Source organism: Phocoena phocoena, chromosome 10 (assembly GCF_963924675.1).
Source record: "Phocoena phocoena chromosome 10, mPhoPho1.1, whole genome shotgun sequence".
NCBI lineage: Eukaryota > Metazoa > Chordata > Mammalia > Artiodactyla > Phocoenidae > Phocoena > Phocoena phocoena.
The window spans coordinates 100,308,237-100,324,739 of NC_089228.1; the positions used below are offsets into that span (position 1 = coordinate 100,308,237).

At 43.0% G+C, this 16,503-nt stretch overlaps 1 protein-coding gene across 1 annotated transcript in view; it reads left to right on the plus strand.

Moving 5' to 3' along the window:
- The window catches only part of CAGE1 (cancer antigen 1), a 42,737-nt gene extending 37,171 nt beyond the window's left edge, over positions 1-5,566 (plus strand). The window contains exons 9-12 of the mRNA XM_065886018.1: positions 2,331-2,435; positions 3,030-3,100; positions 4,229-4,297; positions 5,491-5,566. Of these exons, the coding sequence (XP_065742090.1) occupies positions 2,331-2,435; positions 3,030-3,100; positions 4,229-4,297; positions 5,491-5,566 (321 nt within the window). The remainder of the gene's footprint in view (positions 1-2,330; positions 2,436-3,029; positions 3,101-4,228; positions 4,298-5,490) is intronic.
- The last annotated feature ends 10,937 nt before the right edge of the window (positions 5,567-16,503 follow it).

A 16,503-nucleotide genomic window follows, 5' to 3' on the forward strand; every position in this document is an offset into this window, starting at 1 on the left:
AGGTTCCTTAAAAAACTAAAAATAGAACTACCATATGACCCAGCAATCCCACTACTGGGCATATACCCAGAGAAAACCATAATTCAAAAAGACACATGCACCCCAATGGTCATTGCAGCACTGTTTACAATAGCCAGGTCGTGGAAGCAACCTAAATGCCCATTGACAGACGAATGGATAAAGAAGGTGTGGTACATGTATACAATGGAATATTACTCAGCCATAAAAAGGAACGAAATTGGGTCATTTGTAGAGACGTGGATGGATCTAGAGACTGTCATACAGAGTGAAGTAAGTCAGAAAGAGAAAAACAATTATCATATATTAATGCATATATGTAGAACCTAGAAAAATGGTATGGATTAACCGGTTTGCAGGTGAGAAATAGAAACACACATGTAGAGAACAAACATAGGGACAGCAAGGGGGGAAAGTGGCTCGGGGGTGGTGGTGGTGGGATGAACTGGGAGCTTGGGATTGACATGTATAAAATAGAAAACTAATAACCTGCTGTATAAAAAATAAAATTTAAATGATAAAAGAAGAAAAAAGAGAAAAAGGTGTGAGTTACTGATACACGTGCAGCTAGATGAATCTCAGAATAATTATACTGACTGAAAAGAGCCAGATAAGAGTAAATACCCCTTGGTCCAGTTACGTAAAATTCTAGAAAATACAGAGTAATCAGTCATGACAGAAAGCAGATGGGTGTTTGCCTGGGGCTAGCATAGAGTATGGGAGTGAGGGAAGGACAGACAGGCAGGAGGGAGGGGTTATCAAGAGGCAAGAGGAAACTGTGGTGCGGTGGGGGGGGGGCAGGTGGATATGTTCATTATGTTGATTGCAGTGATGGTTTCACAGTTGTATTCATAGATAAAAACATATCAAACTGTACACTTTATAAATATATGCAGTTTATTGTATGACAGTTATGCTCTTAAAATGGTTAAACCCTATACTCTTTAGCAGAAGCTTAAAATTTTGGATTACTTTTCACTGTAATCCCCAAAACTGGCTTTTACGGAGCAATTCTTTTATCGCTAAAATAAACAATCTTTAAGAACTCCTTTGCCCTTCTTTCTTTAATCAGAGGCTAGCAAATTTTAAAAAATCAATCTGAGGACTTAAAAGGGTTATTACTTTGATCTTGAAAGCCAGTAAAGAAATTCAAGATGTGCCATTAAGTCTGTAATTAAAAAAACAACAACAAAAAACAAACAAAAAAAACAGAAGTGAGAAGGAATTCCATGTTGCTTCAGTAAACTGTCATGAGGTATGTATATAAAGCTGAGAGAGGAGGCCCACCTTCCAGGATGCCGCAAGGAGATGCAAAGGAATGGAATGGGAAAAGCCCAATGCTAATAGTTGATAGGTAGAGATTTTAGTCTTTTCTACTTCTAGACACGTCCTTTAAAAAATCTTTTAAATTCTCTTTACCTTGGGTCTGTTAACCTGAGGTGACATCTATACTCCCTACCTTAAATAATGTGTGTTGTCAGAGGACTGGGACCCCTGATTTGATATTGTCCCCATTAATATATTTACGTAAAGAGAAAGAACAAGAAAGCTGCTGTGTCTGCGCAGATTTGTTTTGCCATTGCTTGCTCCAGGGTATCTCACTACAGACACGTAAGCATATGTAAATAAGAATATTTAAATAAGCAGTAGAAGATTGATGGCCATTATTATCATTGTTATTTAATGCGAACATTTCTGTCCTTTTCTACAATTGCTTTGAAAATTAAGGTAACTGTTCAGGGACTTGTGAATACCTTTTCCTGATTATTAATCCTAGATGTCACTTTTAGAAATACAATTTTTAAATTGTTAAAATTTTTTTTGCAAATAAAAATTGGACCGTAAGTCAGAATGTGACATACATTGAGCAGAACCTTAAAAAAAACCCTCTCATTTATGCATATTTGAAAATATTTATCAAACCTGAAAATGCATCATCAAGCCCAACATCAGTGCTTTGCTTCAGAGAGAATCAAATATGTCTACATTGTTTATATATGGAAAGAAGGTAATGAAAATTTGGGGCTAATAAGTATTTATATTCACTAACAGGCGTTTAATTATTTGCAAAGCTGTTTCATGGTATTAAATTGTAGAAAAGCTGAAACATCGTTTCAATTTCTGCTTATCAGTTCTAAGTGCAATCAAACTTGGACCTGGTTCATAGCCTCTCTTGATTCACCTATGGTACAAATTAGGTTAAGAGAATATTGGAATAAAGTATAGTTCACTGTTCTGATTTGTTCTTAGCATCCACACGTGGTTTCCATGGACGTTTCCAGGTTAGTATTTTTACCGGTGTTTCTCCATAGATTGCAAAATTGGGAAATCTTCTAGAGTTAAAAGAAGACCACCGCAACAGACTCATTGAAGAAAATGACAAGTATCAAAGACATTTAGGCAACTTAATAAATAAGGTACAAATTTTCTTACATAAATATTTGTCTTTTTAAAATGGTGAAATATTAAAACGGTAGAATTTTGGTGCTAAAAAGGATCTGAGGGATGATGTAATACATTTGTATTGATTCCTTTCACTTCATAATGACCTTCCATTAGCCTTTTAGCTGAAAGCTAGCAAAGCACATTGTGTGTATCTGTCCTTGTGCTGTCAGCATTTTCAGGTCTTAGTATTGCTACTTCATTTTGAGGGTCACTCTAAATCTTGCCAACATAGTGTCCTAGTTTACCTTTTAAAAACCGCATTAACTATAACCAAGTGGGCTGTAACCCTGGGTTGGTACATACGCTACATGTGTGGGTCATAGCTGACTTGCTACAGTTGTCCGTTTGTTGACACTTCACTTTTTCTGCATGATGAACGGGCACATTACAATTCTATTTCTATTCATATTCCTGATTTCAAAATGTAAGGAAGATGTTCTGCCTATTGGAAAACTTTCATTCATGGGAGTCATATAATTGAACTTGTACAGATTCTTAAAAAGCAAAATTAAATAAGCATCCTAGAATTTATCACAGAATAATTGTTGTAGCTAATGTTTTTCAAGGTTACGTCATGCGAAGAAATTATCGAATGTGAGGACCGAAGGCTCATGATACCGAACTCCCAGATTGCGCAGTAAGTTGAAAACACTTAATTTTTTTAACTTTGTAAACATTGGCTGATATTTTGCTCTCTGGCTTGCTAAGTTCATTTTTCAGACTCCTAGAAAGAGGAAAATGTGCTGTTTTGTAAGTCAAGACCATTCATTCTTCAATGATATGTTTAGTGTGCCGAATGTCTGGACTACTTGAACAACCGGAATTTCATCTTCCTTTCTCAGAACTCCCTTTGACTTGGGTGGAGGGGCGAGGTTAAGAAATTACAGAGGGCATCCCTGGTGGTGCAGTGGTTGAGAGTCCGCCTGCCGATGCAGGGGACGCAGGTTCGTGCCCCGGTCCGGGAAGATCCCACATGCCGCGGAGTGGCTGGGCCCGTGAACCATGGCCGCTGGGCCTGCACGTCCGGAGCCTGTGCTCCGCAACGGGAGAGGCCACAACAGTGAGAGGCCCGCGTACCGCAAAAAAAAAAAAGAAATTACAGAGAAACATCCAAGAATTTTAGAGGATATTACCATGGTATTTAAGTAAAGTAACATTGCTGTGCTTAGAATTTATTCGCAAAAGTTTTTGAATGCACCCCAAATGAAACATATCAAGTACCAAATAAACTTTTTCATTAGAATGAGATTCAGGAACTGCCCTGGTGACGCAGTGTTTAAGGATCTGCCTGCCAATGCAGGGGACACGGGTTCGATCACTGGTCCGGGAAGATCCCACGTGCCACAGAGCAACTAAGCCCATGTGCCACAACTACTGAGCCTACGCTCTAGAGCCCGTGAGTCACAACTACTGAGCCCGCATGCTGCAACTACTGAAGCTCGTGCGATTAGAGCCCATGCTCCGCAACAAGAGAAGCCACCGCAATGAGAAGTCCGTGCACCACAACGAAGAGTAGCCCCCACTCACCGCAACTAGAGAAAGCCTGCGCACAGCAGCGAAGACACAAGGCAGACAAAAAAATAATAATAATAATTTGAGTTGCTTGGAAGGAATTCCAGATTCCCATAAAGCAAGATGGATGGATGATGTATAGAGAACTAGACCACCATGAAATTTATCTACTCAAATCCTCCAATAAAACTAGCAAAATGTTAGCCTAGAAAAGTCCATTTTAGTCATAAAATTCAGTTGTTTCTTCTTTCAGTTTAGAAGAGAGAAATAAACATTTGGAATATTTAATTAGAAGGCCCAGAGAGAGCACCAGAAAACCAGGGTAAGTTGTTTCTTTTTCTAAATAATAATGTCTTTAACTTTAGAATATATGCATAATAATGTTATACATTTTTTAAAAAACCTTTTCCTTATCTCAGTTTAAGTTAAATTATATAAAAGTGCTTTGTATTTTGCCTAGCATAAAATAGTTTCTTTGATAGATGTTTTTTGTAGGACCTGAATTGAAAAGCCTGGTTACCTGCTCTCATGGAACTTATGATTATCTCTAAGAAAAATACTATACAGATTATGAGCTAAGATTTTGTCTACAATAAAACAGCTTACCCTGATGTAAATATATAGCAGACCAGATCTTATGATCAGATTTTCTTACACTAATGTGAAATCTTATAATCCGTTATTTTAGAAGACTCTCAACTCTCAGTATTTGATGCTACAAGATATATGCACAAACCCTATGGGGTTGGTTCAGACCATAGTAGGATGTTAAATTGGGACTCTTCCTGAGCTACTTCTTAAGATGCTAGTTAAATATTTACCAATTCCCAAAACGAGAGTGAGTTTGCCCGACGTGCAGAGGTTCTGAGGGAAATTTCAAAAGAATCTTTTTCATGACCCATATCCCTTGACCAGATCCAGTATATGAAACGTCTGGAGTGTGGGGAAAATTGCAGAAGAGATTTCTTTGACTCTGTCGTGTCATGAGCTCCCGTCACCCCCAAGTCATTCTACCTCTTTTACCTAAAGCCTTGTTAGGGGGTCTCTGGGAGATCACCTAAAGAACTTTGAAATGTGTTTCCTAAACACATTTAGGAAAGGGAGGATCAGTGACGGAGAAAATTAAAGCAAGGTGTGGCAGGCAGCACGACACAGGGGCTGAGTTGGGTGGCCTGTTCTCCCTGATTGTCGTCAGGACAAAGAATGTATGTGACAGTTTCTTAAGAACCACGCAGGTGAGGTCTGAGTCATCTTGGGCTTGGCTGAAGGCTGCCTTGTGGGATGCCAGCAGCAAGAAGGGGAAAGGGAGCAGCACATTCTTAGGGGCTGGTACAGCAGTATCAGATGACCACCGGAAGAGAGGTGCCTCAGCCTGGGCCCAGGGAACTGTAGGGCAGGGGTCCCTGGCAGCGGCAAGCTCCAAGAGAAAGAATCAGCCAATCCCAGAGAATGTGAAGCCACCCAGCCGAGTAAAAATGTCTTATCGCTTTACTTCTCCTCCCTCCTTCTGCAAAGGGAGGAGGTGGGGAGTGAAGAGGGTGCAGAAATTGACCTTCAGGGGCAGGTGGTGTCCACCAACTACAAGCCGTAGCTTAGGGAGAGGGGTGAGTTCTCCTGAGTGAAGATTGAAGGATCGATTAATATTTAAGACTGGGCATCGAACTGAGCTGTGCTTAATTCTTCACAGTGAGAAGGAATATGACAGGGAGCAAGGTTGGTTGAGTTTCATCTTCCTTGGTTTGGTTGCCAGCTGGCAGAATTACCTTAGAGCAAAAAAAAAATCACTGGGCCTGCTGCATATTCAGCCAACAGCAAAGGGGAAGAGCTCCCCTGAGTGAAAAAAGGCTAAAGTAGGGACTTCCCTGGCTGTCCAGTGGTTAAGACTCTGAGCTCCCACCGCAGGGTGTGTGGGTTTGGTCCCTGGTTGGGGAACTAAGATCCCGCATGCCAGGGATCCCACGTGCCATGTGGTGTGGCCAAAAAAAACACCCCAAAAATTTAAAAAAAGGCTAAAGTGGGGAGCAGACATGAAAGTTGCATTTTCATTATATCGTGGGTCATGTTTGTTCCGAATACCATTTGCAAATAGAACTATGTTTTGAAAATCAAAAGCCTTTAGAAGGTTTACACTATTATTTGCAAAGTGATAGTTTAACTATGATCTTCTCCCTAATATGAAAGAGTATGATCTGATGCCTGGCATATTACAGATGCTCAGTAATCGCTAGTTTAAACTGAATGCAAATCTCCTCTGAGTTGATGAAAGAAACTGTGGAATATTTTTTTCTGGAATTATTTTACAATAAGAAACTTTGCTTCTAAATTCACACATTTTACTAGTTCAGATGTTTGTTTACTTATACTTGGCCTATCTTCACAGTAGATTTGAGGCCCGTTTATATAGATTTAGAGTGGCCTTGAAGCAAAGGAGTGAGGTGGAGTGGAAGAGCTCTCAGGCCCTTTCTAGCTGAGAAGACCGTTTCTTAGAGAACTTCAGGCTTGCATCAGCCTTCAGCCCCGCACCATCCATGAGCCTCCCCTTGACCGATGGGCCTCAGTCAATTCAGCATGCAAACACTCTTTAGACCACCTCTGCATTGTCTCAGAATTCTGGTGCTGCTTTTGCCAGTTGTCTTCAGAAGTGGAAACAGTGAGAAATAGGGAGAGAAAAGTGAGCACTTTAATAGTCTCATGTCTTGTTTGGGCCTCTAGTTCCTTTTTTTTTTGTCCTCTAGTTCTTTATCGCTTCAAGGAGATTCATTAGGTTTTCAAGTCATAGCCAGAATCTTATCCTAAGTAAATCTAGGAGAATGTTAAAACGTAACAAGGCTGAGGCTCAATATTTTTATTTAATTGCAGTTGAGAATGATCCATATTCTACATACTGAGAAGCTTTATCTTAATCTTTTAGGGTCTCTTAGTTCTATCGCAAATGACAGTTTCTCTTTGAAAAGTGAGGAGAAGAAAATTTTAAATAATGGCATCCTTGTTCACTATGTTGCTATTTTAGTCCTCACCACCCCCCACTTGTTTGTTTGTTTGTTTCACATTGTTCTCCTTCTGTTCTCTGCAGACTGAGAAGGCATCCGAAGCCCATGACTGTGTAGATCATGCTGATGATCATTATAAAGAATGCTGTATTCCCATGTAATTGTCAAATTGCACAAAATTAAAGATGAGTTCCTAAAGTTACGCTTCAGTCACGTTCAGCTTGGCTTTCCCCTCTGCCCTCAGATGAGGGCCTCTTTTGCCCTGATTGTAGTTGGTTCTGTAATCGGGAGCCTTAATTTCATCCCCACAGCTCCTGCTTCATGTCAAGGCCTCATCGTTTTCATCTGACCTGTCACAGTCATCTCCTTCCTCGTGGCTGTGCCTCCAGTTCTGCTCCACCCTCCACGGAGTAGACAGGGTGACTGTTCAGAAACAAAATCTGGTTATACTGCCCCGCTACATGAGACCCTTCAGTGCTTCCCAGTTGCATTCAGAATCAAATGCAACTCCTCAGCTGGCATCCAGGTCCTCTGTGGTCTAGCCCTTGCCTTCCTATACAGGCTTCTCGCTCACTGCTTCCTCCTTCTCATCATACACCCCAGCCGCATCTAACACTTGCAATGTTTTGCACGTGCCATGTTACCTTTGTGCCTGCTGGCTACTGCCCGGGTAGCTCCCCCACCTGGAATGCTCGCTCTCAAGTCCTTTTCTCCCCGTTACTTCAGTCCCTGCCTCGCAGACACCTGCCAGCTGGAGCTCCGTCTGCTCCACGAAGCCTTTCCCACCCAGGTGGAGCTGACTTGCTTCCTCCCATGTGTCCTCATTGTACCCTCTGATAAAATAGCACCTATGGTATGTCATTACAGTTCTCTGCTTGCACGTCCCCTGACCTCACTAGAACTCTTCTAGTGCAGGAATTCTCATATTCATTTTGGCATGCCCCAAGCACCTATCCCATAATCGGTACTAAATAGGAGTCAAATATTAGACAGACTCGGGACCCAGGCCCAATGCTATCCTTGCTGGAGTAATTCCTAGTAGAAGATACACCTGCTGCCGCCCTGTCCCACGCCAGGCCATGGGTATGGGTTCATGAATACCATGGCCCATTTGTGACACAGCTTTGCAGAAGAGGGGGTACAGTCAAAGGGCCTGTCTCTATCTGTCCCACTGAGACCCAGCTGTTGTAATAGTTGAGTTATGAGGACACCTTAACACTATGAATTCTTAGTTATGCTGTGCTGATGGGTCACTTCATGAATTGTTCAGATCCTTGCTTCTGGTCCTTCTTCTTCATTCTGCCGGCTGGCAACCAAACCAAGGAAGATGAAACTCAACCAACCTTGCTCCTTGTCATATTCCTTAATAGGAAAAAGGTTGAAACAAACAAAAATATTGATTAAAATATAGTATTCGTATTATCTGTGGAGTTTATCTGTAGGTTTTCCTTGTGCCCCTTTTCCATATGTAGTCGAGTACTCGCTGCTTATGGAATAGGAATTCCATATGTAATCAAGAGTCAGCTCTTCTGTCCCTGAATGTCTTTCCTGAAAACTGAAGAAACAATTTTTTCCTTTCATTTTTATATGCCAGATATCTTAGAAGGAAATAGAAATGATTTAGATTAAACAGGACTGAAGATTAACAATTAACCATTTTTGTTAACCACTCCAGGAACAGAGTCATTACTAAGTATAGCACCCAGATCTGTCCATACAAGTGATACGTTAAAATCTGTATAAGTGGTGAAATTTTACATTCCAAAAAATGTGATTACTATTCTTCTAATTTCTTCCTGTGAACAATCAAACATATTCTAACATAACATAAACAAGCAAATGCAGTGGCTTCTTTTCCAAATATCTGTCAATTTTCATTCTCACAGAATACCACTCTTGTATCGCCAGGCCTTTAGTAACATATGAAAATTTCCTGTGTCTCACTCCAACTCTTTTTTCCTCTCTGGGCAGGCAGACTCTTCCTACTATCAACCAAATTTAAAAAGACACTAACACAGAAATCCCTTGGAATTAAAACCCAGGTGAAAGGAGGTTTTGCCCTTATAACTTCCACCTTAACATAGTTTTGAGGAATTAGTTCTGAGTTTAAACAAAGGAACCAGAGATAGCTAATTTTGTAAGATGTATCAGAAAAATGAATGACATAACATATTATCCTTTTGATAAATCCCAGAGCCAGGATGAAAGTATAATTATTGAATCAAGATATACCTTGAATGGAAGGGAAGAAATTATTCTATCTCACTGAAATTAGTTTTGCACTTAAATTAGTCAGGTAAGTGCAAGAGGGAAATATTGGAGAATCTACATCTGGCCCCAAAGGAAGTGCTGAATAAGTAAAAGCTATTACTATTGATGTTATTTTTGTTGAGGAATTCTATAAGATACATTTTATTATGAATTTTGAAGCAAAATTTGTTAATTTCTCAAATTCAAAAAGTTGCGATACGGTTTAAGACAAACCATGAGAAATGCACAGTAAATTACAGCTGTCATAGTGTTTCATTTGAAAAATTAAGCCCTGAGAGCTTTGGAAGTGATTCAGGTTTTAAAAAGAGACATTATTATTAGTTTCACGGAATTCTCTAGGGAAAGTTAAGATATGATAGGAGAAAGACAAACATTAAGATGGTTAATGCGGGGGGAGTTCCCTGGTGTTCCAGTTGTTAAAAATCCTCCGTCCAATGCAGGGGACGCGGGTTCGATCCCTGGTTGGGGAACTAAGATCCTACATGCCGTGGGGCAACTAAGCCTACGCGCCACAACTAGAGAGAAGCCCGCGTACCACAACGAAGAGCCCGTGTCCCGTAACGAAGGATCCCACATACCGCAATGAAGATCCTGCGTGCTGCATCTAAGACCTGACACAGACCCCACGCCAGAAACAAACAAACAAACGAAAAAGATGGATAATGCAGCGTCTGGAATCTGCACACGAACATGGTGAAATCGTTGGACTGGAAGGATTAACACAGTTTGTCCACAAGCAGGGCTGTGTGCATAAGTGCTACATTTGCCATGTGCGCTATTAGACATTTATGATCTTTTACCTACAAGTTGTCTCACAGTGAGCGTACCTCTTTTGGTGCACAGCTCAAGGATGCAGCATCTAAGTCAGTGCTTCTTGGAATAAACATTTAGTGACGTTCAATAAGCCACGTGACAGCCTCTGTGTTAGAGGCCAAAGGTACAACGAAAAACCAGGCAGAGATCACCAAGGACCATGTAATCTAGTGGGGGAGATAGATAAGTGACTCTTTCCTAGATTGGTGCATGGGTCTAACTGTCGGGGGTGCTCTAGAAGCATAGATGAAATGGCCCTGGACTAGGGGAGAAAACCTCAGGGCAGATTTTACAGAAATAATGACACCTGAGCCAGATCTTCATCACTGACTAGGTGTTCCCCAGGTAGATAGAAGGGGAAGCTCTTCCCACACAGCACAGAGGCCTGAGGTATCCTGTGATACTCTCTGAACCACAAGTAAAATCTAAAACCCATGTTCTTCATATGGCAGGAGATGAAGGTGATCGTGAATTGTCATATGTGCTTTGTGAAGAAGTGCGAACTTTGTCCTGAGAAGCTCTGAAGGCTTTTAAGTGGAGGAATGATGGGGTCCATTATGCATTTTGAGGGAATTCCCTGGCAGTCCAGTGGTTAGGATTCCAAGTTTTCACTGCCGGGGATCTGGGTTCCATCCCTGGTCAGAGAACTGAGATCCTGCAAGCCACGTGGCCAAAAAAAAAATTATGGGACTTCCCTGGTAGCGCAGTGGTTGAGAATCTGCCTGCCAATGCAGGGGGCATGGGTTCGAGCCCTGGTCCGGGAAGATCCCACATGCCGCGGAGCAACTAAGCCTGTGCGCCACAACTACTGAGCCCGTGTGTCACAACTACTGAAGCCCGCGCACCTAGAGTCCGTGCTCCACAACGAGAAGCCACCACAATGAGAAGCCCCACACCCCAACGAAGAGTAGACCCCGCTCGCCGCAACTAGAGAAAGCCAGCGTGCAGCAATGAAGACCCAACGCAGCCAAAATAAATAAATAAATAAAATTTAAAAAATTATGCATCTTGAAAGATCACCCTAATAGTGATATAAAGGGTAGGTTGATGGTGGGTGATGCTAGAATCAAAAGTACCAGATAAGATACTACTACAGTGCTCCATGCAAGAAAAACCAAGGCCAGAAACTAAAATAGTGACAGAGGAAATAATGAGGAAGTTATGGATGCACAGTGATTTCAGAGGCAAAGTGAAAAGGACAGGTAACTGTTAGCTATGGGAGTGAAGGGCAAGGAGTCTGGGAGTGAAGGGGGAGGGGTCTAGGAAGCCTGGCACGCGTCTGGGTGGGCGTCTTCACAGAGGTAGAGAACACAGGAGGGACCACTAGTTTGCGGGAAAGGATGAGGATGAGGTTGCTGTGACACCTGGGACATATTTAATAAGCAGTTAAATATATGCTGAGAGGGATCCAGTGGTCAGGGAGGTTCTGAAGACAAGGAGGAGAGAAGGGTCATTGATGACCGAGGTCTCAGAGGCAGAAAGAGGGCCTCGGGTCCCCAGAAGCGTAAGCTCAGACACCCCTCCCTCTGAGACTGGAGGTTAGGAAGGCAGCTCTGAGCTGTGCACGGTGTTGGAGACCCCGGCGGAAAGCTTGGCCCTCTTCCTGCAGGAGGAGGCTGGCGTGGCAGGAGAGGCGAGGGTCTGAAATAGCTGCAGCCCCTGCTCTCAGGGAGCAGAGCATGGGCTCTTGCCACGGGGTACTAGGAGGAGGTACAGTTTCCTCTCCACCTCACCGTTCCTCTATTTTTATCCACTTTCTTCTCCTCCCACCTTGTTCCTTGTTTCCCTGACTGTGACCCATTGCATCTTCTTGAGGACTTGCTCCATCGATCATTCTTACTCTCTCACACCTTTAATTTACAACTCTTTGTTGAATTCTTACCCTAGCCTTAAAAAAATCCTTCCTGCAACCCTCTTTTCCTCTAAAGCTATCATGTCTTATCTTAACCAAGTCTTTATTGAATTTGTTACAATATCACTTCTGTTTTAAGTTTTGTTTTTACGGCCCGGAGTCTTGTGGGATCTTAGCTCCCCGACCAGGGATCCAACCGGCACCCACTGCACTGGAAGGTGAGTCCCAACCACTGGACCGCCAGGGAAGTCCTGTGATTCATAGTGTTTCTGATAAATATTTTTCAATATTGCCGGTCTCAACTTGCTGCTCTCATTTTTAAAGGCTGCGTGATATTTCATTATATATAATTGAAATAACTTATTGAATTATACTTTGTGGACAGGGTTTCCAGTTCTTACTGGTAGCCCAGAAGTCACTGGCCCCAAGTTAGGTGCATTTGCCTTTGCCCACGTGGTTTCCTTGGCCTAGAATGCCCTTTCCTGCCCCAACTAAACTCTCTTCTCCACCTCCACCACCCATCTCCTCCTATTTGAAACATGTGCATCTTTCAAGCCTTAATCGAAATGTCACCTTCATCCTTATCTGAAAGTAATACGTATCTCCTCTATCTGTGACTTTCTAAGGGTTCTTAGCACGTTCTTCCCTAAATTATAGCTCGTGGGTGATATCAGGCCGCAGCACAAAGAGCACTCGACACGGAATCGTAAGACTTAGGTTCCAGGGCTTCCCTGGTGGTTCAGTGGTTGAGTCCACCTGCCAAAGCAGGGGACGCGGGTATGAGCCCTGGTCCGGGAAGATCCCACATGCCACGGAGCGACTGGGCCTATGCACCACAACAACAGAGCCTGCGCTGTAGAGCCCGCGCGCCACAGCTACTGAGTCTGCGTGCTACAACTACTGAAGCCCATGTGCCACAACTACTGAAGCCCGTGTGCCTAGACCCCGTGCTCTGCAACAGAAGCGACTGCAATGAAAAGCCCGCGAACCGCAACGAAGAGTAGCCCCCGCTCCCCGTAACTAGAGAAAGCCCACGCGCAGCAACGAAGACCCAACGCAGCCAAAAATAAAATTAAAAAAAAAAAAGACTTAGTTTTCCAGGCTCCTCCATGCTAGCTGCTGTGAGAACTGAGTTCACTGTCACAGCATTTTAAGAAGAATTACAGGACTGCGCTTATATCAATGTCAAAATGTCAGTATTTTGTACATTATGTCTATAGTTAAAAGACTGTAACATTTGCCTGTGTAAATATAACTCTAGGGACGAGTGAGTGAGAGGTAAGCTGTGAAACTGGACAGGGGTCTTCCCGTATTTCGGAAGCGCAAGCTTGCAACAGCAACTAGAATACACGTTTAAGAAATCCTAGCGAGCACCCTATGGTGGAAACTCGACGGTTCTGTAGCACAGTTGGGGATTCCTATAGGGCCAAGGTCAAATATGTTACAAGAAGAGAATTTTCAAGATTTCACAGCACAGCTACCCCGCTGATGGGTTCTGCTTCAGTTTGGACTAGAGGAATTGAACATCCCTAATCGAAGACCTTGGTGCTGGAAGAATAGTGTTTCGGGAAACTCCGTTTTCTCCCTCCTGTGTTCCTACTCTCACTCCCCGACCACATTCACAACACCTCTGACGCGGGAGCATGCTGGGTTTTCCCCCACAAGCTATTCTCTACGACACCAGCTGGGGGTCCCACAATTTAACTCAATCCGGACACTACCTGAAGGTAGCATCAGATCCCACAAGACTGCTCCCACCCACTTCAGATGCCAATGGCAAGTCCTGGTTGTCACCTGTGCCTCTAATAGATCAGCTGTAAATCAGAGGCTCCCATGACCCCTTCCTCCGAGTCCATTAATTTGCTAGAGCAGCTCACAGAGCTCAGGGAAACACAGACATTTAACAGTTTATTAAAGGATACAGATGAACAGCCAGATAAAGAGAGACATAAGGCGAGGTCTGGGAGGGTCCTGAGGACAGGATCTTCTGTCCCCCTGGGGTTGGGGTGTGTCCCCCTTCCAGTACTTGGATTCTGTTCACCAACCTAGAAGCCCCCTGAATCCTGTACTTTGAGAATTTCTACGGAGGCTTCCTGACATCATCATGATTAAGCATTAACTTCATTTCCAGCCTCTCTACCCTCTCTGGAGAATGGAGGGTGGGGATGAAATTTCCTTCCAGTGAGGTGGAAGGAAAACCAGGAGAGTATGTTGTCCTCCAGCCTCCAGAAACAGGTGTTAAAAAAGGGGGTGGAGGGACTTCCCTGGTGGTCCAGGGGATAAGACTCCGCGCTCCCAATTCAGGGGGCCCAGGTTCGATCTCTGGTCGGGGAATTAGATCTCGCATGCACACCGCAACTAAGATCCTGCATGCTGCAACTAAGACCCGATGCAGCCAAAATAAATAAATAAATATTAAAAAAAAAACTTTTAAAAGTGGGGAGGGAGGCTCAGATGAGGACTTTCGGATTCAGCAAGATGAGATATGGTAGTGCAGTGGTGAAAGTAACAGCCCAGTGGAATAAGTGGAGAAGAAAATCGAGAGGTGAGATAGGGAAGTTTTACTGTGTCTGAGGCAGACAAGCGAGGCTGTTGCTGAGGGTACCAGCGGCCACGGAGAATTTTTTTTTTTTTTTTTTTTTTACTTTTTGGCCACACCGCCAAGCATGTGCGATCTTAGTTCCCCAAACAGAAATTGAACCCACGCCCCCTGCAGTGGGAGCGCTGAGTCTTAACTGCTGGACCGCCAGGGAAGTCCCAGAATTTTGTTTTTTAAGATGGGCAATATTATAGTGTATTTGTATGTGGACGGGAGCGATGAATCGGAGAAGTAGAAATTCATATGAGGTAGAGGAGAGATGACTATTTTCAAAATCACACGGTTTTGAGCAGGAGATGAGATCCAAACCACAAATGATGGCTGACCTTTGATAGGCCCATATAAGTTTTTTCTTGGAACGGAAAGGAGGGCAGAGCATGAGTGTACAGTTGGAGGAAAGCAGTGAATGTGATTTTGTCTGTTCTTTTCCGGGAGCTGAGCAAGGGTGGGCAGGGGAGTCTGTGAGTTGTGAAGGAAGAGGACCAGGTTGGGGACAGTCTCCCCTCCCACACCCCCATAGTATTCCTTTTACATAAAGATCACAAAAGAATTTTTTTCTTTCGGAAGTAAAGTACAAAAACCATAACTCTTTTTAGCCCTTGCTAGGAGAAAGAACACAGGAGTCTTTGCTGGCATACAATAAACACAACTTTTTTTTTTTGCCTGACAGTTTTTCATTTCTTATTAGGTCTACAAATGAAGTTAGATTGCAAATTTGTGGGGAAAAATGTAACTTATAACAAATTCAACAGATATTTTCTGAGTGACCACTGGTGTCAGGCGCTGTTCTATAACATTGACTAAAGGCACAAAGATCCCTGAAGTGTGACAGACAGGAGATGTAATAAACTATATATTGTGTTAGAAGATAAAAAGTGCTATAAAAAAGAGAATAGAGAGTACAAGGGAGGGGCTGGGGGTTGTAATTTTAAACTGGGAGTGAGGGTGAGCCTCATTGAGGAGGTGACTGTTGAGCAAGGTTTTAAGGACATGAGGAAGTTCCTTATCTACTGGGTTACCTGGGGGAACACCCAGAACAAAAACTGGGGCTTAATAGACACATTTGCTAATGATGCTGAGGGAAATCTTAAGAAATTCAAGGAAAAGAAAGCTCTGCTCTTACAAATTCCAAGGAAGTAAAATGACAGAAGTGGAGAATCAAGTGTGGGTTTGCCTGAGCTGTAAGAATGAGAATAACCGGGATGTAGTATATTTCTGGAAAACACAGATCTACAAGGAGATAAATGCAGAGGTGAGAGAGAAAAAACATGGAGAGGGGCAGCAAGGGGGAGAGCTCTCGGTGGGCACCCAGGGAACGCTGCTCATTACAGGGAGAATGGAGATCACAGTAGTGCAGAGTGGGCACCAAGACCAGGGCAAGGGTTTTACTTCCCTGGGCTACCGCTTTTGATTTTTGTACTAATTGGACAGTCACACAGGTCTCTCTCTGTTTTCTGTTTGTACGTTTTCATTTTCACATCAGTCCCGTCCTGAGCAGGCACACTTTGTTCCTGTTGCCCCTTTAGTGGCTGGCTGTCTAAAATTCAAGTCCCAAATAAAATCTATTAGTAATCATTTAATAATAAAACTGGAGTGGAAGTCCCAGTTTAAGCCTAAACTGGATTATCCTCATATGTTCAGGCTCTATCTAAACATGTTCTGAGAACTGAAGAGACTACTAGGAATCTCTTTAACATAAGGAAGGAGGATCTTACTCTGCCACAAACTAGCCCTCTGAAGGGAAGAGGGAGACAGCCCTGGCCCAGTGAAAGAGAGAAGAGGTGATTCTGTGTGTACAGCATGATTACATGTATATATCTCCTACTGCAGTCCACAGCAGATTCTTCCCGGTGCTGGGAGAGAGCAGCAAGTTAAATAGTAGGACGTGTTTTTCAAAAAAACCCTGGCAGGCATCAGGAGCTCAGAGCAGGTCTGATTTGAAACTCATGGAAAAGAAAGTGCCTCAAAGTTGGGGAGGGAGAGTCTTCCCACGCCTGTAGAGA